At 41.8% G+C, this 25,937-nt stretch overlaps 1 protein-coding gene across 3 annotated transcripts in view; it reads left to right on the top strand.

Annotated features, from left to right (window-relative positions):
- Window positions 1–3,714: 3,714 nt before the first annotated feature.
- Window positions 3,715–25,937, top strand: part of zcchc14 (zinc finger, CCHC domain containing 14) — a 190,930-nt gene continuing 168,707 nt past the window's right edge. For all 3 annotated transcript variants that reach the window (XR_005943495.1, XM_041191123.1, XM_041191122.1), the window contains exon 1: window positions 3,715–4,775. Coding sequence is in view for 2 of the 3 variants with exons in the window: in XM_041191123.1 (XP_041047057.1) it covers window positions 4,200–4,775 (576 nt within the window). In the remaining variant the exon portion in view is untranslated. The remainder of the gene's footprint in view (window positions 4,776–25,937) is intronic.

Raw genomic sequence — 25,937 nt, 5'->3', positions numbered from 1 at the left:
TGCCAGAGGTGAGTGGAGGTTCTGCCTCTCATTAGGTCAACCAAACAATCCTGAAATGATGGGGGACCCATATTAACCAGTTCTTGGCTGTTTGTCAGTAGATTCCATCTCCCAGCAAGAGTAGCACAGTTCAGGAGCCTGATCTTCCAGTCTGTCAGCTCTTTAGGAGATAATTCAGAAGTGAAAAAAGCAGAGAAAAAGAAAGTAAGCTAAACAAAAAGAAAACACCAGGAAAAGGCTCTCAAATTCTTGTTCTTGAAATTATGCGGTGAGATGCTAACATACAACAGGTAACAGCAACAATTTGCATTTATGCAGCGCCTTTAACACTAAAACATTCCAAGGCACTTCATAGAAACACTGTCAAACAAAATACAACATAGGATAGGACAAATAGGAAGAGGTATATTTTAAGAAGCATCTTAAATGAGGAGATAAAAGTAGAGAGATTTAGAGTTTTAGGGGGGGGAATTCCAGTACTTCAGGCCAACATAGTTGAAGGCATAGCCTTCAATTTAGGAGCAATAATAATTGGGCATGAATAAGAGGCCAGAAGAAGAGAAGCACAGAGATCTTGGAGATCTGCGGGGCTGGAGGAGGTCGTAGAGATAGGGAGGGGAGATGTCATGAGGGATTGAAAATTAGGATGAGAATATTGAAGTTGAGGCATTGATGGACTGAGAGCTAATGCAGGTCAGCGAACACAGAGGTGTTGGCTGAACAGGTCTTCAAGGAAGTTACGTTATGGTAGCAGAGTTTTGAATGAGCTCAAGTTTATGGAAGATGCAAGATGGGAGGCCAGACAGGAATAGTCTAGTCTAGAGGTAAAAGCATGGATGAGGGTTTCAGCTGTAGATGAACTGAAGCAGGATCATAGACAGGTAATGTTGTGGAAATTAAAGAAAGCAATCTTGGAGAGAATATGAGGTTGGAAGCTCAGGTTGGGGTCAAATAAGATGTCATGGCTGCAAACAGTCTGGTTCAGCATCAAACAGTGGCCAGGGAGTGTAATAAATCTGGTGCTTATAATATATTCATTGTTGCTAAAATAGCAGGGAAAAAAATTTTGTACTTGTGTGTTAAACATCTGAATACTAGTATCCTAAACATAATTTAAAATCAAGATGCCCCTCTCTGGAAGCACATTCATAACAATGAACAATACAGGCAGCATCTCAAGGATATGTTATAATCATAGAATTTTACAGCACAAGCAAGCCATTCCGCCCATCATACCCATATCGCCTCTTTGGAAGAGCTATCTGACTAGTCCCACGTTCTTGCTCTCTGCATCGACCAGCAATTTTTTTGTTAGAGAAGGCTTGTATGAAGCATGCACACTGGCATTGTCCAGTTGGCCTGCTCCTATGCAGTCACTTCTATTTGAAAGTTACTATTGAATCTACTTCCAGCCCCCTTTCATACAGTGCATTCCAGATCATATCTTGATAAGCAAAAAAACCCTTCATCTCCTCTCTGGTTCTTTTCCTGATTATTTTAAATGTATCCCCTCTGGTAACCAACTCCTTTGCCAGTGGAAACAGTTCCTCTTTTTTACTCTCTCAAAAGCCCTCCTAATTCTGAACACCTGCATCAAATCTTCCTTTAGCCTTTTCTGCTCCAAAGGAAAAAAATCCCAGTTGGTGAGCTATCTTCTTGAACTACTGCAGTCCATGTAGTGTAGATACACTCATGTGCTGTTAGGTAGGGAGTTCCAGGATTTTTACCCAGTGACAAAGAAGGAACAGCAATATATTTCCAAGTCAAGATGGTGAGTGGCTTGGAGGGGAACTTCCAGGTGTTGGTGTTCCCATGTGTCTGCTGCCCATATCCTTCTAGATGGTAGCGGTCGTAGGTTTGGAAAGTGCTGTTTAAGGAGGCTTGGTGAGTTTCTACAGTGCATCTTGTAGATGGTGGATGTGATACCCAGAATTGGAAACAATGCTCCAGCTGAGACCCAACCAATGATTTATAAAGGTTTCATTCTTTTGTATTGTATTGATAAAGCCAAGGAACCCATGTGCTTTTAAACTGCTTTAACAATTTGACCTGCCACTTTCAAAGATTCAATTGTTTTATATCTTACATAAATTCACATTAATTATCACTTTTTATGAGCTGTGGACATTCCAAAGTGCTTTACAACCAAAGAACTTCTTGAAGTGCATTACTGTTGTAATGCAAGAAATGTGGCAAATAATTTGCATACAACAAGGAGCCACACACTACAATGAAATAAATGATCTCTTTTAGATATTGGTTAAGGGATTAAATCCTCTGCTCATCCTTGAATATTGCCATAGGATACTTTATATTCACTTGAGAACTTTAATATCTCAGCCAAAAGATTGCACCTTTGGCAGTGCAGCACTCCCTCAGAACTGATAGTCCAGGATAAGTACTCAGATCTCTGAAATGGGGCTTAAACCCATGTGCCAAACCTGACGTGGAGTAAGCAACTGGCACATAGCTAAACATAAACTAGATAGCCCAAATTACCTGTTTCTGTGCTGTAATGTCCTAAGATTCTATAAGTATCTTAGTTCTAAGGAACACACTACAAAATGGCACACTATACTTTCCTTGCTGAGTACTGCTAGAATAAACAACTCATTTCCTGCAGCAGCATCCAGCAACAAGGGATATGACACAACAAACCGCGAGCATGCTGTGGACTTCCAAGCCAAAGGAAATTTTTGTTGGTCGAAAGTGCTAGGAAGTTAAGGCTGTGTTCAACAAACACAGCTGCTAACTGAGTACCAGACAATGATCTTACAATTCTCATGAATGGTCAGACCCGAAAGATTAACTATGTTGGTTTCCACGGATGCTGTCAAATTTGCTGACTTTTTCCAGCGTTTTTTAGTATTCGCATTACAATACCATCCAAAATGTATTTGCTGAAATATTTTTCCCTCCGTCCATGCAAATGATACAGGAATCAGATCTGGGAAGTAAACGTACAAAACATTGCATCCATTACAGTTCATGCCATCGCTTAAAACCTGTTGAAAATTTAATTCACCTATAAACTCATGAGTTTTTTTCTTAAAGTCATATTTCACACACTAGTGAAAGGCTCGGCCTATTCGACATTCTTGAATGAGTTATCCTCTATTTGCAATGCATTACGTAACACAGCGCGAAGCTTCTGTAAACCGAGCCCCAGCACACTTCAGTAACTTGGCCTGGCGAATGTGATCTCAGGAGGCCCGACCTGTTTGCGAGGCCAATAACTGACAGCGACATTCAGCAATGGAGTGACCGGAGTGTGGAGATGTCCCATTGGAAAGGCCGAAGGCGGGACTCGTCATGTTTGTCGGAAAGTCCAGACTTTCGGAGGAATTGAAAGCAAAACTTAAAAGAAAATAGATTTCGTGTGTCTTTTTTTAAATTTAACTGAAGATGGGTGAGAAACGAGCACGCGGACGGTCAGATGACTTTCGTATTTTCTTTGTTATTGAGAAGAGGGCAATGAAGCCGCTTCAATGTCTTGAAGATTGATAGTCGAAGCCTCCAATCCGAGGTTGCCTTTGGACGGAGGGGCGGGTTACTTGGCTCGCGTGGGCGAAGCGGCCAGGGTGCGCGAGACCGTTAGTTTGAAGGAAACGGACGGAGCCGAGTTAACAGGCAGTGCGCGTGCGCGCGGGGTCGGCCGGCCGGCGGCTTTGCAGCCACTGCGCGCGCGCGCGAGATGCCGGCGAGTTGTCAGCTAGTCCGCGTGTGCGCGGGGCCGGCGCGTTAACAGCCAGTGCGCGCGGCCGCCGAGGAGTCAAACACAAGAGACAACAAATCGCTGTCAGAAACGGTGCGCGTCACACTCGAGGCCGCCAGCGATTCATTTAAGCGAACAGACCTGGGAGGGAGAGAAGGAAGGAAAGGTGGGGGGAGGCAAGTGGAAAGCGATGGAGTGAAAAAGAAAAAACCGACGGCGTTCCTGCACGGCGCTAATCCAGCCGTTAAAACAGCTGTTTGTCTCCAACCACCCCGCCCCCAACCGAGAGGAAAGTACAAATCCACTCCCCCCCCCCCCCCTCACTCTCTCTTCAGCAGAATCAAAATGGAAATTCTCCCTTAGCAAGCGGGAGAACGCCTAAGAAACCACAATGCGGTGAAACTGAAAGTTGTGCTGGTATTTTAATCTGATATATTGGCGAGGGGGTTGTCGGCCAGCCCCGGCCGGGATTGTGTGGGAGAGGATGATGCAGAAGCAGCTGCAGAGGGATGAGGTTTACCGTTGGTTCGGTGAGTTGAATTCCTCTCAGAGAGTGGATTTCATCTGCGGGCTGCTCGACCTCTGTATCCCCCTGGAGCTTCGCTTCTTGGGCTCCTGCCTAGAGGACTTGGCCAAGAAAGACTATCATTCTCTCAGGGACTCGGAGATCAAAGCGAACAACGTGGCTGACCTGGCCAGCTTGACGAACATGACGGACGAAGTGGTTCGCAGCAAACTCATCGTTTCCTTGGCCTTGTTGTGCTCCGACAACAGGGAGGCGTCCGGGGTCTTGTACCGCACCCTTACCCACATCGATTCTGTGATCAACAACTATGGCCTTCAGCTTCACGACAGGACTGGCGACGAATTCCTGCTCTTGTTCACCATGGCTTCCAACCACCCTTCCTTTACCTTCCACCAGAAACAGGTTCTGAGGCAGGAGCTGCTGGAGATCCAGAGGATTATTGATAGTACTTCCAACACAAACACCGTTCCCGTCACGACCACAACATCAGTTACAACTGCAACCAACTGGGATAGTAGCTCGGCTGTATGTAAGGTGGGATATATATATATATATATATATACACACACACACACATATATATATACAGGCATAAAGTCATCCCGCTGATAGGTGGTAGGATCTCAATTTCTTCGGAAGCCGAAAGGTTCAAATGTCCTTGAGCCTTAACGACCAGAGATCAATTAATTTCTTCATAGAGCATCCGTGGTAACTGTTGCTCAGTTGCTTGCATGGTGACGGATAATTTCTAATTCTTATTTTCAATCTTTTTTTTCCTTTCGGGAAAGCAGCGTAGATTTTTTTTGTGTATAAAGATTGGATATCTGACAATTTGCAAACGAGATTAACTTTTGAGAGTTTTTTCTCTTTTCTAAGACTATAGTTTGCAACTTTCGTTATCCCATTAAAAATTACTGAAATATTTTGTAATTATATATGATTTTATAAATAATTTAAGAGATAACTTTTGTCATTAATACACCTACAAGGTTTTACATTCAAATGGTGCACCATTACCTCTGGACTTCCCCTAGGATTTATCATGGCCTTTTCATATTTTACATCTACATACTTCCCAGTAAACTCATCCAAAGATGAAACTTGAATAACAACTTGTATTTCTATGATAAAAGCAAAAAACTGCAGAATCCAAAACAAAAACAAAAATACCTGGAAAAACTCAGCATGTCTGACAGCATCTGGGGAGAGGAATACAGTTAACATTTCGAGTCCGTATGACTCTTCACCAGAACTAAGGAAAAATAGAAAAGAGGTGAAACATCTTTTGACAATCTCCACCTATCCCTGGCCCTCTATCCAGCTCTACCTGTACGCCCCCCTTATACCAGATATATTTCACCTCTTCTATTTTTCCTTTGTTCCGTTGAAGAGTCATACGGACTCGAAACATTAACTGTATTCCTCTCCCCAGATGCTGTCAGACCTGCTGAGTTTTTCCAGGTATTTTTGTTTTTGACTTGTATTTCTATAATGCCTTTAATGTAATAAAATACCCCAAGGCACTTCACAGGAGCTTTATCAAACATAGTTTGACATTGAACCAGGTGGATATTAGGGCAGATGAACGAAAACTTGGTGAAAGAGAGAGGTTTTCAGGAGAAAAGAGGTGGATAATTCACAGGAAGGAATGCTCAAGCTTAGGGCCTCGGCAGCTGAAGGCACAGCCGTCAATGGTGGAATGATTAAAATCAGGGGTGCTCAAGAGGCCAGTAGTAGAGGACCACTGATATTTCAGAGGTTGTGCGTCTAGTGGAGATTGTGGAGATAGAGGATGTGGCCATGGAGGGATTTGAAAACAAGGATGAGAATTTTACATTCGGACATTGGCTTCCAGTGAAGCAAAGCTATGTTAGTGCTTGGGTAATGGGTGAATTGTACATGAAAGAGAGACTTGCATTTACATAGCATCTTTCATGACCATTGGATATTCCGAAGTGCTTTGCAGCCAATTAAGTACTTTTGAAGTGTAGTTATTGTAGTAATCATAGAATCATAAATTTACAACACAGGACCATTCAGCCCATCTTGTCTGTGCTGGTTGACAGAGCTACCCATTCTAATCCCACTTTCATGCAGTAAATCCATAATCCTGCAGGTGACAGGTCTTCAAGTAGGCAGCCAAATACTTTTTAAATAAGGTTTCTGCCTCTACCACCCTTACAGTCGGTGAGCTCCTGATCCCTACCACCCTCCAAGTGAAAAATGTTTCCTCAACTCCCCACTAATCCTTCTTGCAACTACTTTAAATTTAATGCTCCCTAGTTTTTTGACCTCTCTGAGGGAAGTGAGGTTCCAATTTACTCTGTCTCACCCCTCATAATATTATACGCCTTAATTATGTCGCCTTTCAACCTCCTCTGTTCCGAAGAAAACAACCACGGCAAGTCCAGTCTTTCCTCCATACCTAAAATTTTTCAGCCCTGGCAACATCTTAGGATAATTTCCTCTGCTCCTTCTTCAGTGCATTTACATCTTTTCTGTAATGTGGTGGTGCTCAAAACTGTACTCAGTACTCAAGCTGTGATCTAAATAGTGCTGGGTACCATTCCTAGCATAATCTCCCTGCTCTTGTGTTTTATGCCTGGGCTAATAAAGGAAAGCATGCCATATGCTACCTTAACCATCTTATCGAGCTGTCCTGCTGCTATTAAGGATCTGTGGACATATACTCCTAAGGTCCCTCTGTTCCTCCACACTACTCAGTATCCTCCCATTTATCATGTATTCCCTTGCCTTGTTGCACCTTCAAAAATGCATTCGCTCACATTTCTCTGGATTGAATTCCATTTTCAACTTTTCTGCCTAATTAATCAAAACATCTATATCTTCCTGCTGTCTAAAGCTTTCTTCCTCTCCGTCAATTGCATGTTCAATTTTTGTATCACCTGCAAACTTCTTTATCCTACCCCCTAAATTTGAGTCTAAATCATCAACATAAATGTGATGTGAGAAACACAGCAGCTAATTTGCTCATAACAATCTCCCACAAACAACAAAATGATAATGATCAGATAATCTATTTTTGTAATCTTGATTGAGGGATAAATATTGGCCAGGACACTGGGGATAACTCCTACGCTCTTGGTGCGAGTTAGGACATGGCAGCAGAGTTTTGGATACCCTAAGTTTACAGGGGGGTAGAATATGGAAGGCTGGCCAGGAGTGCTTTTGGAATAGTTAAGTTTAGAGATAACTAGCACATGGATGACGGTTCCCATGGCAAATGAGCTGAGGCGGGAAGATTTAGGCAATGTTACGGAGATGGAAATAGACAATTTTAGTGATGGTGTGTATATGTGGTTGGACACCAAGGTTTTAAACAGTTTGGTTGACCCTCAGACAGTTGCTAGGGAGGAAGATGGGGCCAGTGGCTGTGGACACGAATTTGTGAAAGGGACCAAAGACGGTGCCTTTGGTTTTCCCTATATTTTGTTGGAGGAACTATCTGCTCATCCAGTACTGGATGTCAAACAAGCAGTCTAATAACTTGGAGACAGTGAGAGGTCAAGAGAGGTGGTGGTGAGGTAGAGATGGATCTTGTCAGCAGACATTTGGAAACTGATGCTGTGGGGGTAGCACGTATAAAAGAAATAGGAGGATGCAAGGAATAAATCTTTGGGGAACACCAGAGATAATGGTGCTTGTGAGGGAAACCGTTCCAGGTGATTATCTGGCTACAACTGAATAGGCAAAAATGGAATCAGGCAATTGTAATCCCTTCCAATTGCTTGGCAATGGAGACATTGGAGAAGGATGGTGTTGTCAACCGTGTCAAAGGCTGCAGACAGGTGAAGAAGGATGAGGCGAGTTCATTTACCTTTGCCATCCATAATCACGTAGGATGTCTCTTGTGACTTAGATCATTTTGGTACCGTGTCGGGGTGGAAACCTGATTAAAGGGTTCAAAACAGAATTCTGGGAAAAGTGGACACATATTTGGGAGGAGACAACTTTGGTGAGGAAAGAGAGATTGGAGGTGGGGCAGTGGTTTGCAAGGACAAGGGGTTCAAGGGTTGCTTTCTTTTTTGGAGGAGACAGGCGATGATGGCAGATTTGAAAGAGCAGGAGATAACCCCTGAAGAGAGAGAACCATTAACAGTATTATCTAAAATGGGGAGCCAGGAAGGGAAGTTAGGTAGTTTCAGTTTAATGGGAATAGGATCAAGGGTGCTTGAAGTGGATTTTGTGGATAAGCTGAACTAGGAGAGAGCAGAGGAAAGATAGGAGAGCAACTAGAAAAAGGTAAGTTGAGGGCAAGGACAGTGGGGAAGCCATAAAGGAAGTTTGGCTCAGTGGCTTAGGGAAAAGTAGGTAAATGGCAAAGGCAGCTGCTCAGTAGCCTCAATCTTAGTGACAAAGAAAACCATGAGCTGCTTGCACTTGTTGCTCAAGCTCCATACGTACACTGGTAACACCTACCTCTCTCCACCCCTCCACTGCTTCTTTGTTTAACTGCTTGCTCGAAACTTGGTCCTGGGTGAGCTGAAATTTCACCCAATTAAACATTGTCTTTGGCCTCCCAGCCACAAACTCTGTTTCTTAGCGACCGATTCAATCGCGCACTGTGGTCACCACCTCAGACTGTTCACAGCCTGGTGTCCTATTCAACCATGAAGTGAGCTTTCAACTCCGTATCCCAACTATCACAAAGACCACCTTCTACCATCTCCTTAATTTCACTTCTCTCCACCCCTGCCTCAACCTACTTGCATAAATGTTCATTTATACCTTTGTTACCTCTGGGCTTTACTATATCAGTACTCTCCTGTTAACCCTCGATCTTCCACCTTCCATATATTTAAACCAAAATGCTGCTGCCTGCAATCTTACTCAAACCAAGTCCTATTCATCCATTATCCCTGTGCTTTCAGACTTACATTGGTTTTCAATCCACCAACACCTAACTTTTAAAATTCTCATTCCTCGTGGCCTTGCCTCTTATCTCTGACCTCCAGCCCGTCAACTTTCGAGAACTCTGCATTCCTCTAGCTCTGGTTTCTTGTTCATCTCTGATTTTTCCTTCCACTCTTGGCAGCCATGCCTTCACTTATCTAAGACCAAAGCTCTGCATTCCCACCTGTGAACCTCTCCACTTCTTCATTGCTTTCCTGTTTTAAGGCATTCATTAAAATCTAACTCTTTAACCAACCTTTTGGTTACCTGTCCTATTATCTCCTTTTTTATTACAAATCAGCACAAATTTTTACCTGATTACACTCCTTTGAAATGGCTTGACAATTTTACTCTGTTAAAGGCACTATATAAATGCAATTTGTTATTGCCTTTCAGTACTATTTTAATTTTTTTGCTCTTGCTGAGAATGTCTTTTGTCGTCAGGAATGTGCAATGGAATATTGATTTTTAAGTTCTGTATGGTGTAAGATTGATTACTCTTCAACAATGTCACTGTGAGATGATGCCGAAGATTTTAAACTTGTTTTTGTTTAAAATTGGGTTAATCTAGAAATAAATTTAAATCCAGCACATAAGTGGTATAGTCAGTCTTCTATTGTAATTGAAAATTTCTTAATGGCATTCCAGGAAAGCATGATTATTGCAAGTGTCTGTTTTATCAGTATCATATCAGGCAAAATTGCATAACTATTAGAGTTTCTGTAGTTCAAGCTTTTAATTTAAGCTGATCTAACAGTTAAATAAATTGAGTTTTTAAAGTATAAAGTCCTTTGAAGGACTTTAGCAAATCTCTTTACGAACTAGATATTTTTGTAAATGGATGAATCCAATTGTCATACAAATCTATTTCCATTTGTTTTAACTTAGGTTTTGAATTGGGATAATCAGGGGAGGGTGGTGGTGGAATGATTACCTTAATCTATTTGGTATGAAAATAGTTCTTTGTGAAATTTCCACCCAGTAGGCTAACAGATTTTGGGAAGAGATGAAGATTCAGCATACCTGAGCTGAATCAACTGTTATACCTTTAACTTTTTTCCATTCTTATGCAGAATCTGCTTAAAAATCCCTAACCAGCCTGGCGTTTCCATTAGAGTGCCTTTTTTTTTGGTGCAATTTGCCCAAAATCAGCCAAATCAGTGGAAAAGATCAAGTGCAAACTACATTCAATCCTAATAGAGTTTCTATGATATTTTGCCCACAAAACTGTTTACATCCCAGATCGAATTAATCACTGTGGCAAGTTTCTGCTATTTACATCCATTTACAGGCCTTCAGCGAGTTCCTTAAAATTATGCCTGCTTTCTGGGCTTAAGAGCACTAAAAGGTACATTTTGAAATGTAAGTTTTTAATTTAAGAATAATAAGAAACATCAACATAACATGTTCAGTTATTTAAATAAAGCCAAACCATTTAGCTGTATTAATCAAATTGCACCAGATTAACACACAAATATAGCAAGGATTTTTTTTTTTGGATTGGGCTGTAAAACACTGCCAGAATGTGCTGGTTCATTATAGATTTTACATGCATTGATATGCAAATGATTTTGAGCAGAAACTTGAGAAAACACTTCTCGAAACTAGTGCAAGTTTGGGTGTACTTTGCAGCCAGATCACCTATTGTTCCCAAAGCAGAAACTACCTGAGTGTATTTAATGCCATTCAATTGGGATTTTATGAACATGCATGAACAGCTTTTTGAAATGAGCTTGCTTTTTTTGGGTTTAAAATACTAATCTTCAAAATAAACCACAGTTTCTATGCAATACTTCATGGTTCTACAAGTTTACATGATGACCTGAAACCATGTGTGATTTGTTGAGCAAAAAACAGGAGTGACTTATAATACATTAAAATTTAAGGTGTCATGGTGTTATGAAAATGTTGAAAATTGTATTTTTAAAAAAGTTTTATATCAGTTAAATTTTGAAAGTTAACGTATAGAATGCTGGAGTGATTATGTTTCATAATTACGAAAACCAGTAACCTCAGGAAGCCCATAACACATACGGCTGAATTTTATAAAAGCAAAATACTGCGGATGCTGGAAACCTGAAACAAAAACAAAAATTGCTGGAAAAACTCAGGTCTGACAGCATCTGCGGTAGCTCTGATGAAGTCATACAGACTCTAAACGTTAACTCTGTCTTCCTCTCCACAGATGCTGTCAGACTTGCTGAGTTTTTCCAGCAATTTTTGTTTTTGTTGTGGCTGAATTTTATGCTCCTCTGCCAGTGGAGTTGAAAGCGGGTCCAAATAAAATCCAGCGGGTGGCCTTCCCGCTGCCTACCTGCCTGCCCCTGACCTGTCTGAAATTTTACAAGAGGCAGGGGAAGCGATGGGCAGCCCACAGCCCTTGGGTCAATTGTGGCCTTAAGTAACCAATTAATGGCCACTTTAAGGGCATCATCCTGCTCCCGTGGAGGGGGGAGTCCCATCTCATACAGGAAACGCAGCAATTTTAGCTGTACAGGATGTATTGGGCAAGTATGGGTTACCTCCTTTTGTGGGCCCCTTGTTCCCATTGGCCCTATTAATCCTTCCCATGGCCTGTTGAACCTGGCCCCCCTCACCGCCACCCTCACTGAGACACCCCACCCCAGACTTACCTTGCCTCTGGCATGGTGGGACTATCTGTAATCCTAGCAGTTGCCAAAGCTCCCGCTGGTGCTGGTGGGACTACACAGCTGGCCGGAACTCTTAAAGCATAATCTCTTCCTGAGATAGTGGCAGAGTCTTGCCTTAAAGCAATTAATGCTGTTCCAAGAACTAAATCGCTGTGAGGTAGCTGTAAGGATGCTGGACGGGATTGGGAACCGCAGTGTCACGTAAAACTCAGCCCACAGTTTCTGCCCCTTAAAACAGAAGATCTGCTTTTTAGGAATTGTAAATGTGTGTGGGCTTTTTGAAATAAATCTAGCAGGCTTTGCAATGTATAAATGTATGGTTGTTAAATTCGTCTACCAGTAGTTTTCAGCTAAAGGCTACAATCAGGATCTCTTTAATGGTAACATGAAGGAAATATTCACACTACAATTTTACCATCTCTGGAAATAAGTTTCTACTTTGCAAGAATGTTCAATTTGCAGTGTAATCAAGCAGTGAAGCCCACTTTCCCTCTGGAGAGAAGGGATGTGAAACTCGCTTGATATGATACATTCCAGACAATGGCAAACTAACACGTGTAATGTAAAAATAAAATTTTTGGCAAGTGCCCAGGGGTCCCCTGGACCTCCGAGCCACTTATTAAATCTGTCAGGAGTTCATTTAAATATTCTGGAAGATGCATCGAAACATTTAATTCTTTATTACTGAAAAGCTCTGTGCATGTGTGTAACCAAAACTCTGCCCTGGGCAGAAGAAAGAATTCCATGAAGTATTGTAAACTGGTTATTCCCTGGCTGGAACCCATACTGCAGCTACCAATCTTGTCACCTCAAGACTTGATTTCTTTAACATCCTAGTTAGCCTCCCATTCTCCATGAACTTAATTGTTCAAAAGAAGATTCTTTGGACTTGTTTATTCTTAGTTGAAGGTGATTAATTACTCTGAACCCAGTAATCCAGTCATACTGACAAAAAGAGCATCTCTCTGTTCTGATATCCTCACTTTCAACAGCAAATATCAGGAACTCACAGACTTATTTGCCTTCAATATTAAAACCAGTGTGCTGTTGTTAATACCACCACAACCTTTTTCTCCCCTTTCCATGCTGCTGACCAACCCCAGTCTTCCACTTCCTTTCTCCGCATTTCACAGAATGCTGCAATTTCTATTCTGTCTTTTCCTGTCAAACCTCATCTTTTCATAAGACCATAAGACATAGGAACAGAAATTAGGCCATTTGGCCCATCGAGTCTGTTCCGTCATCAATCATCGCTGATAGGTTTCTCAACCCCATTCTCCTGCCTTCTCCCCGTAACCTTTGATCCCTTTACCAATCAAGAACCTATATATCTCGGTTTTAAATACACTCAATGACCTGACCTCCACAGCCTTCTGTGGAAATGAATTCCATTTTGCTTGAGTTCAGTCTTTCCTTAATTTCTATCTCCAACCAAAACCAACTCAATTAACTTTTCTGTCCCCATGCTCATTGGCATTGTTGCTGGCTTCCTTATTTCAGGCTACTACACCCTTAAATTTGTATCCTTTACCCCTCCTTAAGAAATCCATCTAGTCTGTTCATTTGCCTCACCATCTCTTAAGTTTATTTCTCATCTAAGATCCTTGAATGTGTTGTCAATGCTCATCACTCCATAAGCACTCTGAATTCATTTGGTACACCTTGCAGCATCAATACCACCCTGAACAATGTCTCAAATAAAATCCTCCGTGGCTGTGACCACAGTTCACTGTTCCTCCTTGTCCTTCTTGAATTCTCCATGGTGTTTCACACTGTTGAACATTCTATCCTTGTTCTTTGCCCCGCTGTTGCGCTGCTGCAGCAGATTGCTCTTGGAAACTTAAGAATGGAACTCTATCCAAGGTAAACAATTGCATAATGAGAAGTCATATTTGGACTTCCCCAGTGATCTGTTGTTGGCTCCCTCCTCTCCCTTGGTTACATGGTGAAGCTCAGTGACATCATTCACAGAAACAAGAGTCAATTTCCATACATGTAATGATACTCAACTCTACTTATGCATACTTTCATGGATCCCACAGACTGCTTCTCTGACATTGAGTTGTGAATACTGTGAGCCAAAATATTCTTTAACTCAAATTTGCCTGATAATCAGTTATCATTTTCGCCCCCAACTAAAACTTGCTTTCTTCTTAGTGACTCCACCTCTTTTCTTGACCACTAGCTGAGGCTGAATCAATATGTGCAAAGTCTAGATGACTTGTCCACTGCCTACTTCTCGCTCTGCAAATGCTTTTGCCCCTCCCTCACCATTGCCACCAATGGAACCCTACACTCTTCTCATATCAAGATTTGATTACTTTAACATCCTTGCTAGCCTCCCATTCTCCTTAAATCCAACTAATCCAAATTACTGACATTATACAGCCAGTGATTTGGAAAAGTGGCCACTTTCATCTGAAATTCTTAGCAATCTGGTCAATGTTCAGCTTTAACTTGGCAAAGTTCCTCACAATGGAGCTCAGTGTGTTCATTCTTTTGTTCTCCTCTGCTGATGGTGCTGCCATCATGTTTAAGGGCAGTGTTTAAATCTTTAGTACTTCACACAAATATATCATCAGGTACTGAATCTGTGGGTAACGCTCTCACCTGAAGTCAGAACATTATTTTCGCAATCCCAACTCCAAATACTTGAACAATATCCAGGCTGACACCCCAGTACAAAACTGAGGGAGTCTTGCTCTGTCAGAGGTGCTGTCTTTTAGATGAGACATTAAACCAAGGCCAAGTCTGTTTCTTTGGTGGCTGTCAAAGATTCCACGGCACTATTCTGAAAAAGAGCAGGGGAGTTATTCCTGGTTGTTCTGGGACAATATTTATCCACCAACCAATGTCACTGCAACAGATTATCTAGTCATTATCACATTGCTGTCTTGTGGGAGCTTGCTGTGCACAAATTGGCTGTCATGTTTTCCATGTTATAACCGTGATTAACAAGTATTTATTGGCTTTAAAGTGCTTTGAGACATTTCATTTTTTCCCCTCAACAGAATAAGGGCTGTCAATACTGGGAAATGAAAATAAATTGTTTCACATACTCAGTAGTATTAAACATTCCCCTATTATTTACAGCAGAGTGTTAGATAGAGAGTAAAGCTTCTTTTAAATTGTCCCCATCAAATGCTCCCAGGGCAGGTACAGCACGGGGTTAGATACAGAATAAAGCTCCCTCTACACTGTCCCCATCAAACATTGCTAGGGTAGTTACAACATTAGGTTATATACGGAATGCATCAAATGTATCTCCAGTTTACTTGGGCAGAAATAAATGTTGGCGCAAAGGACCTAATAGGAAGGAGTGACCAAAAGCTTGGTCAAAGGTGGATTTTATGAAACATTATACAGAAGAAGCGAGAGGTGATAGAGTTGAGATGTTAATTACAGAACATGGGTTCTTCATGGCTATCAGCGATGGGCTAAAAGGAGAGAAAGCCCAAGAGGCAAGATTTGAAGGAACAGAAAGTTTGGGAGGATTTGGTGGCTGGAGGAGATCACTGAGATAGGGAGGGAATAAGGCTATGAAGGCATTTGAAGATGAAAATGAGAATCTTAAATTGGAAGCTTTGGGGCATCAGGAGCCAGTGTTGGGCCAGTGAATTCAAGGATGATGGGTGCATGACATTCAGTGTGAGTTAGGATATGGGAGCAGAGCTTGGATGAGCTCATGTTTACAGAGGTGGGAGGATGGGAGACTGGCCAGGAAAGCATTGGAATAGTTGAATCGAGATGACGGGATGAGGGTTTCAGCCGTAGATGAATGTGTGACGCAACCTACACTTGCTGGATCCATTGGTATATCATGAGAGGAGAGAATTTGAAATCTGGTGATTCTGGGCTTTGTGCAGTCCCTGTCCAATACACCAACACCCATCAAGAATTTGTCTTTGTATGTTCGTACATTTTATGAGTACAGTACCAGAATGGCTATGTCACTGGACTAGTAAACCAGTTGCCAGGACTAATCCTCCAGAGACATGAGTTCATATCCTACCATGGAATCTGGGGAATTTTAAATTCAATGAATGAAAAAATCTGGAATAAAAAGCTAGTCTCAGTTATTGCAGTCAGGCAACTACCGGATTGTTTTAAAGAAAAAAAAAATTCTGGTTCACTGATGTCCTTTAGTGGAGGAAGTCCTTACCCAGTCTGGCCTACATGTGACTCCAGACCCACAGCAATGTAGTTGACTCTTAACTACATTTTGGCCTAGCAAGCCACTCATCTGTACTCAAAAGGTAAGTGTTCACCTCGCCAGCGACATCCCCACACTCTTAAAGAAAAATTCAAATTGTGCAAATGTACAAGAGCTAGAGGTCAGTGGCCATGTATTGAGGAAACAGTAGCTTTTGTTATCGAGACATTCTTTTTAAAATCTAACATGCTCCAGATTGCGTGGGTGGATTAAGAGGAATGCTGTCTGTGTCAGTGGTTGTATTTGGTGTCCCTGCGTTTTGAGTCATTCTTGAGTTGATTCAGAGGAGGAGATGATTTTTTTTTTAAACACAGTGTAGTTATCATGGAAACAGATGCAATAATAGCTTTCAAAAGGGATTGTATAAATATTTGCAGGATTGTGAGGAAAGATCAGGGAGCGAGATTAATTAGATAGCTCTTCCAAAGAGTTGGTACAGCATGCCAGGCCAATAGGCCTCCTCCAGAGCTTCTAGAGCCTGTGATTCACTAACTCATCTGAGCACTTCGTAGCCTGTATTATGTGCTGTTTACTGACCCCCTCTCTGTTCCCCATCATGTTGAATTTGAAGTTTGCATCCTCATCTTCAAATCCCTTCATGTCTTTGACCCACGCGACCACTGAAAACTTTAGCCAGCCTTTGACCTTCTGTTTTCTGTAATTTGCCCATTCCTTTCTTTTGCCCCATTGTTTGTAACAAAGTCTGCAGCTACTTTGGGACGATCCTGTGGAGCTCCTCTCTGAACTCCTTAACTGCCTTCACCCTCACTAAATTTCTGCCAATCTTTTAAACCTCTTCTTAAAACTCATCTTTTGGCCTAGTTTTATGTCATCACTCTTCAATCTCCATATAATTCAGCATCCATTTTTAGTTGATTGTGTCAAGTTTCTGTAATCTTTTCTGTATTAAAAGTAAATGCTGGTTGTTGCTATCTGTTACCCAATTGATAAGTATTTTGTATCTATGGTCTGTTTACTAACTTATCTTCAAATACAATTACAAGACATTCTAAGTTCTGCATGACTCTTTCAGACAGAAGGTTGATGAGACTGAAGCTTCAGGTATGTAGATTAGCAAACACTATTGCTGAATCAACACAACTGAGTCAGGTCTCATCAGGTCCCTTCATTGATAACCTAAACAATATAAGAAATTCGCATTTGTTTTTCCCCCTCGCCACCTTGTTACAAAATAACGTTCTAATTTTAATGTGATCTATGACAGATACAGTGCAACCGTTAGGTGGTTCTTGAGGTATATAAATTGAGAATTTGCAAAACCAGAAACAAAAAAATCTATGCAACAATTACTTTTATCTTTGTTCACCCTTTTCATAATTTGCACTGTTGGCAAGGCAATAATTAGTAATGAGCTTCTGCTGCCAGCAATCTGCCAAACAAATATGCATATTTCAGAACACTTTCTTCTGTCAGGGGTAAGTACTAAGCTTGTATATTCTCACTCAGCTGCAGTTGGACCCCATTTCTTGGGCCAGGGTCAGACATAGTAGCATTGAAACTTGTGGTGTACTTGACAAAAGATATACGAGCTTTATTGAGGATTTGTTAAAAGAGGAAAAATTACTCAAAGAATGAGAGTCTGTTTTTAAAAGGATACAGTCACATAGCTTGAAAGTATTGCAATATATATCTAAAATATCACAAGATGTTGATTTGGGCCAAAAAGAATGGTTGTATAAATAGAACCATGGAATTTGATAATTGTTAAAATACAAGTTCAGCTACAAAATGAGATGGGTTATAGTCGTAAGAGCATTTTGTTTTCTTGAGAAACGTTGTTCTAAATTGTAAAATTGACAAAATTTGATGTGAAGAATAGGGAGAAAGAAAAGGTGAATTTTAATATTGGCTCTTTCCTACTGTTAGCTATATGCCACTTTTATTTCTGAATGGACTCCTTGGAAGCAAGTCATTTAGTTATGGTTTGACATTTGTGCTTGTGTCTTCTGTGTGCTTAGTGGGTAAATACCATAAATTCACATCCTCCCATGTGTTTGAATTTCAAGTCTCTGGATGATATACCATTATAGCAAAGCTTGTGGTGTATTAGGGCAATTCGGACTGCAGCTTCCTGATTTCTACGTTTTAACTGCGCAAGTTGAAATGCTGGAAGTCGCTGAGTGAATTTACTCTTCGGTAACAGTGGGCACTGATGAACACACTATTATTGTTGCCAAAAAATCCAGACTGTTACATTGTAATAATACTTTGCACTTAACTTAAAGGAGTATTGTATTGCAGTCATAAACCTTCATAAATTCACAATTGAAATATTTAGAGCAGTTCTGAATACTGGAAAAGTTGGCTGCTTAAGAGCTTTTTTTAGTTTGTTTCTGAGCTATGGATGACATGGGGAAAGCTGCATTTGTGGCTTATCCCTGATTTCCTTGAAAAGGTGGTAATGGATTTTGAAATGCTGCAGCCCTTGTGATGATGGTGCTCTTATGATGGTGTTAGGTGGGAAATTTCACGATTTTGACCCACTACCAAGGAAGAAATGGTAATGATATGTCCAGATGAGGATATAGGTGACTTGAAGAGAAAATTGGAGAGGATGATATTCCCATAACATTGTTGCTTATTTTCTTCTTGGTCATAAGAGTACACAGAGCTGCAAGGTGCAGTTGAAGTAAACTTGGTCAAAGTTGTCCCTTTAATTCATGGACTATTACAATGTTAGGGTGTTAGCAGAAGATTATGGAAAATTAACATATACAGATATTATTTTAACTTGACTTTTTCACAAATAGTTGTACTATGTTCTGAGAATCTAGTGGATTTGTGTCACATTTATGAATGTTTTGACAATTGTTTCCACAGAGAAGATTTTAAATAATGAATAACTTTCAATGTTGGATTTTTTAAAAAATCAGAAGTATATCCTCACCCATTTGGAAAGAGAAAAGGTCCTAGATGAAAAGCGGTTTATATGTTAAATGTATGTGTTTTTCGTCGGTGAATAAATGGTGAAAAATACTTCTCACTCCATGGGGTAACTTTGCTGCAAGGCTGGCATCGCGCTAAAGGGGTTCATCCATTGTTTTCAATGAGATGAAAATCATGCAGGTTCTACAACAGACAAGTGATCTCCTCTACCAAGGTTCTGTCCATGGGGTGAAGTTGGACATTTACCTCCATTGTGTTGGAAAGCCCTTTGAGCTCTGTGAAAAAGTTAAGAAGGGAAAGAGGGAGATTGTAGGAGCAGTCATAAAAAGGTTTTATGCAGCTTCAGAAAAACAGGAAAATGCAGGAGTGTTGTGCTTAAGTAAGATGATGTAAGAAAGACTAGCATTTAATTATTTTTATTTTAACAAGCAGAGAGAAGTTGTATTGATTTTAAGTTGGTGCATTCAGTAATAATGGTTGTTCATGTGCTCACCTGCAGTAAAGTAAACCAGCTTAACTGGTTGCGTAAGCCTTATCTCACCAAGTTCATCTCAGATTTAAGAAACGGAAGACGTGTATGTGGCCAAAGGGGCATTATTGTTATGCTTTGGATCACACCATTGTATTTAAAGATTATAAATTATTGTGAATCAATCCTATTTAAAATAAGACACTCAGACAGCAAATGGAAGTGGCTGCTGCCAGTAAATCCAAAAACGTATCTATGACTAACCTGAATTTGGAATGATTTGATTGAAGTTTAGTGTACTTAGAATACATCTATCTATCCTACCAATCCAATAACAAATTGTTTGACAGTGATCCATTTTCAAAATTCTCTGGACACTATTTGAATAAGAAAAATCACAGTAAGTTATTTTTAAAGGAGTTGTATAAACGTTAATGGGGTGATTTTCCTAAATAGTGTATGCAAAATAGGTAGTACACTCAGTAAAGATGGACATTAATCACTTGCACCCTATTCTGTTTCTGAATAGCATAGCAGCTGAATTTCCTGAATAGCTTCTCATGTGGTTGCTCCCCTAAGATAAACCGCCATTTCGGCGAAATGTGTCTGAAAAGGAGAGGCTGCTCTTGCCAAGATAGGTATTTATTTTTGGCCTTTAGAAAAGAAAAATGCATTTTCAAGTCCAGAAATTCCTGCTTATTCCTCAACTTCTTTTCACTCGCTGGATGCCATAGTTGGTACAGTGGTTTTGTCTGACCCTCTTTTTGCATGTTGATTTATTTTGAGAGAAACAGTAATCACACACCTTGACAACTGTTGATGACATTTGCTGAGCTTTCTACAGAGTTACCATAAACTGTTCCATTAGGAAAGGACTGGAATTTCCCCTTCCATCTTCTATACATTCCATTTCCATCCACAAGTCAATACAGAGAATCCTCCCATTATCAAACTTTCAGTGGTTTCCTATTTCAAATTTGTTTTTCTTGTTGTTCTATAGTAAAAATCCATGAGTAGAACAGTAATTGGATTCCAACGATGATTTATTATGTTGTGCTGCTTATAACTTCCTTTTTTTTTCATTCTTTCGTGGGATGTGAACATTTGTTGCCCAACCACTAACTGCTTTTGTTTCCCTTTTGTTGACTTTTTGTACATTGTTCGTGGTGCTGGTAAATTATCCTAGTGTTATTTTTAGGGTCAATCCTACTGACAGGAGACTGGAAGAAGGAATTAAATTGACATTTGCTCGCAAATTGCTTTGAGTATGGACCTTGAATGGCCTCTATAGGTCCAGGGACACCTTACTCAGCTTACTCTTGAACATTTCATGTGTAGAAAAGGACTGCTGTTTCCTAAGAGGGAGCTTCGCCTTCCATGGCACACCTGTCACAGCCCTACTTGAAGCTTCCTGCCACTGTACCTTCAGATTGTGGGCATGCAGACATCATAGCCCCCATATTTGGGGAGGTAAGAGGCAGTTATGTTGTTGAGAAACTTGGAAGAATGGGTAACTCTCCTGTCTTGCTCATGGCACGGCCTGATTACTATTTTTGAAATCCATTTCCTGGCCACAACCTTCCAGATTGCAACGCTCAGGTGGATAGGCCTATAGTTCTGGGCTGCAGCTGGAGAGTGTAGAAGAGAGCCTGAGAGATGGGGGAGGAAGGGCGAAGATCACAGAGGGCCAGAATGATTGGATGAGGGAAGATGATAGAAGAGGCCAGAGAGATCAGGGATGGAGTGGGGAAGATTGTGGAGGGCCCATGAAAGATATCATAATGGGTTGCGGCGATTGTAGATTGAGCCATGGAGAACATAGCAAGGACATTAGATCACACTGAAGGTGATTGTGGGTGGCTGGCGGGGAGGAAGTCTCAGGTCACCAAGGTTAATAGGTTTTTGCTATTTCCCTCATGATGATTTGCTCTTAGTTGAGGAAAAGTCAGTTTGTATTTCGGTGGGTTGGATTTAAGGTAAGATCTGATTTGTCTTTAGTGGGGGTAGGGTAAGAGGCTAGGATTTCTCTCACAGCATGTGGGGATATGGCAGCACCTCTGTCCTCAGCAATGGGAAGATAAGGCAAGGTTCACCTTCAATAGGGGTGGAGATTTGTTGAATTTCTGATCAATTATATGCGAGTTATCCTGATCTGTGCTGGGTGGGGTGGAGTGAGGTGAGGAGTCTTGGTGATGCTGGTGATCTTTGTTTACTAAGGGAGAGAATGATCGCTGTTTAGTGGGCAGTCGTGGTTGTTGAGACTATCTCTCAATGAGGATAGGTTGCATGACACCATTCCTGATCACTGTAGAAGGGGAACAATCTCTGGGGGCTGTTTAAGGTGATTTGGGTTATAGAAAATGTCTGTCCAATATTTGATTGGGCCTGGAACCAATATCTGCTCTGCAGAAGAAGGGAAGTAAGGCATAGGTTTTTACTTGCCAGTGGTTAGTAGGTTTCCACACGGTTTGATTGCTTTTCAGCATTTCACGGGATGAGAAGTGGGACACCTTTCTCTTCATTGTTGCTGCCATTACTTATCTACAGTTTTTGAACATCTGTTGTTTATGGATCTGGGTTTGTGCTTCCCAGCATCTTTGAACTTTGCATTCTGATAGTTCATGTACGCATTTCATCTGTTTACTGCTTGTATAGCACTGTTGTATCTTTCATGATCAGTTCTTGGAGCCATGACTTCCTTTTTTAGAGACTAAGATTCAACAGCAACAACACCTGTAAAGCATCCCAAGGCACTTGAAGACTGTTAATAAACAAAATTTGATACCAAGCCACTTGAGATGTTAGGACAGATGGCCAAAGAGGTAGGCTTTAAGGACTGTCTTAAGGAAGAGGTAGTGGAAGAGAAGTGGAGAGGTTTAGGGAGGGGCTTCCAGAGCTTAGAGCCTTGTTAGCTGAAGACATGGCCACCAATGGTGGAGGGATTAAAATCGGGCATAATCAGGGGTCAGAATTGGAGAATCACAGAAAACTCAGAGGGTTGTAGGGCTGGTGAGATTACCAAGATAGGAATGGATGAAGCCATTCAGGGATTTGAAAACAAGGATGAGATTTTTTAAAACAGAGGCATTTCATAATCAGGAAGCAATGTAGGAACATAGTGACGATAAGTGAATGGGACTTGGTGCAAGTTAGGACGCAGACAACGGAGGTTTGGATGACGTCAGGTTTACAGAGGGTAGAATGTGGCAGGCTGACTAGGAGTGCATTGGGATAGTCAAATGTAGAGGTAATAAAGGCATGGATGAGCGTTTGACAGCAAATGAGCTGAGATAGGGTCAGGGTTGAATGATGTTACAGAGGTGAAAATAGGCAGTTTTGGTGTGTGGTCAGAAATTAATGCCTGTGCCAAATATGACGCCAAGATTGTGATTCATTTGAAAGCAATAAATAAGACTTACAATTTCAATTTGCATTGGTACCTTTTCTTTAACTGGACTTTTTAACTGTGAGATTGACTGACTAATTGAAGACAGCATTGTTTGGATGATCACACTTTTGATATTTTCTGATATTTTCATAGCACTTTCATACATGATAGTTAGGGTCTACTCAATTGCGACTTGGTATGCAAATTTTCTTTTACCTTAAGTTAATACCTTTGCAGTTTCTGAGAGTTGTATGAGAGACTATCAGGTAATGTTAGATGTTGCCCTATTGTAATCAATTAACACCAAGCAGGATTTTGTGTGGTTAAACAACAGTGAAATTAATAGCATTAGTGTTATAGCTGGCATCAGTATAAATGCAGTTAATTGTGGAAATCCAAACGTTACTGTCAGAGGTACCCTGTTCCTCCATACAGTGTTCTGTTACAGTCTTCATCAGTAAACCTGGCTCTGAAATGAATGCAGCAACGTGAATGTGAGGCACTTGGCAATTAGTTCCCCACTAAAGACAGCAGACAAAATAAGGCCTGGTACATTCTGGAGTAAGTGAATTTTGAATGGTGTGATAAGTGATAATACCTGCCAAACAACCCTTCAGGCCCTGAAAGTTTAATTTTGCAATGTGAAGTCTCATTTCCTCAGCAAACAGTTAGACTCCCTTTATCTCATCTATCTTCCCCAATCTTTATTCTGCTTTCTATACGTGATCCAAATTTCATTTGTGCTTCATGGTTTAGGCCCTGTGTGCCTCAGTGAGTGTTCTTCAATCTGATTGAAGAGCCAAGCTGTTTTTGCCCTGCTCACAGATGCCTGATAGAGGGTGCTGCCCTGGATCAGATGCCAGGTTAAAGTACGCTTCCACCCTTAAAAAATTACAGGCAGTGATCAGTGCATAAATAGTGATCGACATTCTTTCCATCACTGACTGCAAAATCTGGATCATTGTCGTTACATTGACAATGCATCCTACAAGTGCAGTGCCAATGGAATTTTGATACCACTAATTGTTTTTAACAAATAATAGATTATCCAATTTCAGTATTTATCCAAAAAAACCCTAAATGCCATGGTTGATAAAACATTGCCAGCATCACCATAGTAAGAGATGGTTGTAAAGACTGAAAGCAGATTCTTGGAAAAGAATTGTAAGTAGGTGGTGTTCTATGTTGAATTCCATAAAGGATTACATTTCATGACATGTATACAGTTGTAATAATTCTGTATTTCATTTCTTTTTGATTGAAGAAAACAAGGAAGCTAAGTCTGATTTAATTAGGAAGAAAGGCCACTGGGGAAGAGTGACATTTGATGCAAGTTCTTAAATTTTAAAGTCAAAATAATAAACTGGATATTAAGGCATATATTGTGCAATATCATGGCAGGAGAACCAGAAGATGTGATTGGAAGCCAAAGAAACCAGAAATTAAACTTAATTAATTACTCACTCACTTAATATTTGAATTGCAGAATGAACTGCCACCATTGGCAGGAAGTATTGACTCTGATAAAGCTTGCAAAAGTGAACCAGATTAGACTCCAATACAAGAACAAAAGCAAGGGTATAACTTAGTGCTTCAAAAAGATAAAGGATATTGTTATAACTGCTAGACATTGTAAGATGGTTTTAAACTCTCTTTTAATTCAAGGTACAATGGAGCATGTGACCTCCTACTAGTTCTGCTTGACAATACCAATGTGACCTGGATTCCATGGGGACTGGGGGCCCATATCAAATCCTATTGAAACCCAAGTGCCATATTTCACGTCTGGACACAAAGAAAGGACAGTTTTGCTGTGGGTAGACTGACTGACACAGAGACACTTGACTCATGTATGTATGTGGGTGTGGGGGGTGTGTGGGGTGTGCGTGTGTGTGTGTGTGGGGTGTGCGTGTGTGTGTGTGGGGTGTGCGTGTGTGTGTGTGGGGTGTGCGTGTGTGTGTGTGGGGTGTGCGTGTGTGTGTGTGGGGTGTGCGTGTGTGTGTGTGGGGTGTGCGTGTGTGTGTGTGGGGTGTGCGTGTGTGTGTGTGGGGTGTGCGTGTGTGTGTGTGGGGTGTGCGTGTGTGTGTGTGGGGTGTGCGTGTGTGTGTGTGGGGTGTGCGTGTGTGTGTGTGGGGTGTGCGTGTGTGTGTGTGGGGTGTGCGTGTGTGTGTGTGGGGTGTGCGTGTGTGTGTGTGGGGTGTGCGTGTGTGTGTGTGGGGTGTGCGTGTGTGTGTGTGTGGGGTGTGCGTGTGTGTGTGTGGGGTGTGCGTGTGTGTGTGTGGGGTGTGCGTGTGTGTGTGTGGGGTGTGCGTGTGTTGTGTGTGTGGGGTGTGCGTGTGTGTGTGTGTGTGGGGTGTGCGTGTGTGTGTGTGGGGTGTGCGTGTGTGTGTGTGGGGGGTGTGCGTGTGTGTGTGTGTGTGGGGTGTGCGTGTGTGTGTGTGTGTGGGGTGTGCGTGTGTGTGTGTGTGTGGGGTGTGCGTGTGTGTGTGTGTGTGGGGTGTGCGTGTGTGTGTGTGTGTGGGGTGTGCGTGTGTGTGTGTGTGTGTGGGGTGTGCGTGTGTGTGTGTGTGTGTGGGGTGTGCGTATGTGTGTGTGTGGGGTGTGCGTGTGTGTGTGTGTGGGGTGTGCGTGTGTGTGTGTGGGGTGTGCGTGTGTGTGTGTGGGGTGTGCGTGTGTGTGTGTGGGGTGTGCGTGTGTGTGTGTGGGGTGTGTGTGTGGGGTGTGCGTGTGCGTGTGTGTGGGGTGTGCGTGTGTGTGGGGTGTGCGTGTGTGTGGGGTGTGCGTGTGTGTGGGGTGTGCGTGTGTGTGTGTGTGGGGTGTGCGTGTGTGTGTGTGGGGTGTGCGTGTGTGTGTGTGTGGGGTGTGCGTGTGTGTGTGTGTGGGGTGTGCGTGTGTGTGTGTGTGGGGTGTGCGTGTGTGTGTGTGTGGGGTGTGCGTGTGTGTGCGTGTGTGTGTGTGGGGGGGGTGTGTGTGTGTGGGGGAGATGTGTGTGTGTGGGGGGGAGATGTGTGTGTGTGGGGGGGAGATGTGTGTGTGTGGGGGGGAGAGGTGTGGGTGTGGGGGGGAGATGTGTGTGTGTGGGGGGGAGGAGTTGGTGTGTGGGGGGGGAGATGTGTGTGTGTGTGGGGGGGGTGTGTGTGTGTGGGGGGGGGAC

This window comes from Carcharodon carcharias, chromosome 7 (assembly GCF_017639515.1).
Source record: "Carcharodon carcharias isolate sCarCar2 chromosome 7, sCarCar2.pri, whole genome shotgun sequence".
NCBI classification, from domain to species: domain Eukaryota; kingdom Metazoa; phylum Chordata; class Chondrichthyes; order Lamniformes; family Lamnidae; genus Carcharodon; species Carcharodon carcharias.
This window is presented reverse-complemented; position numbering and strand designations above follow the sequence as displayed.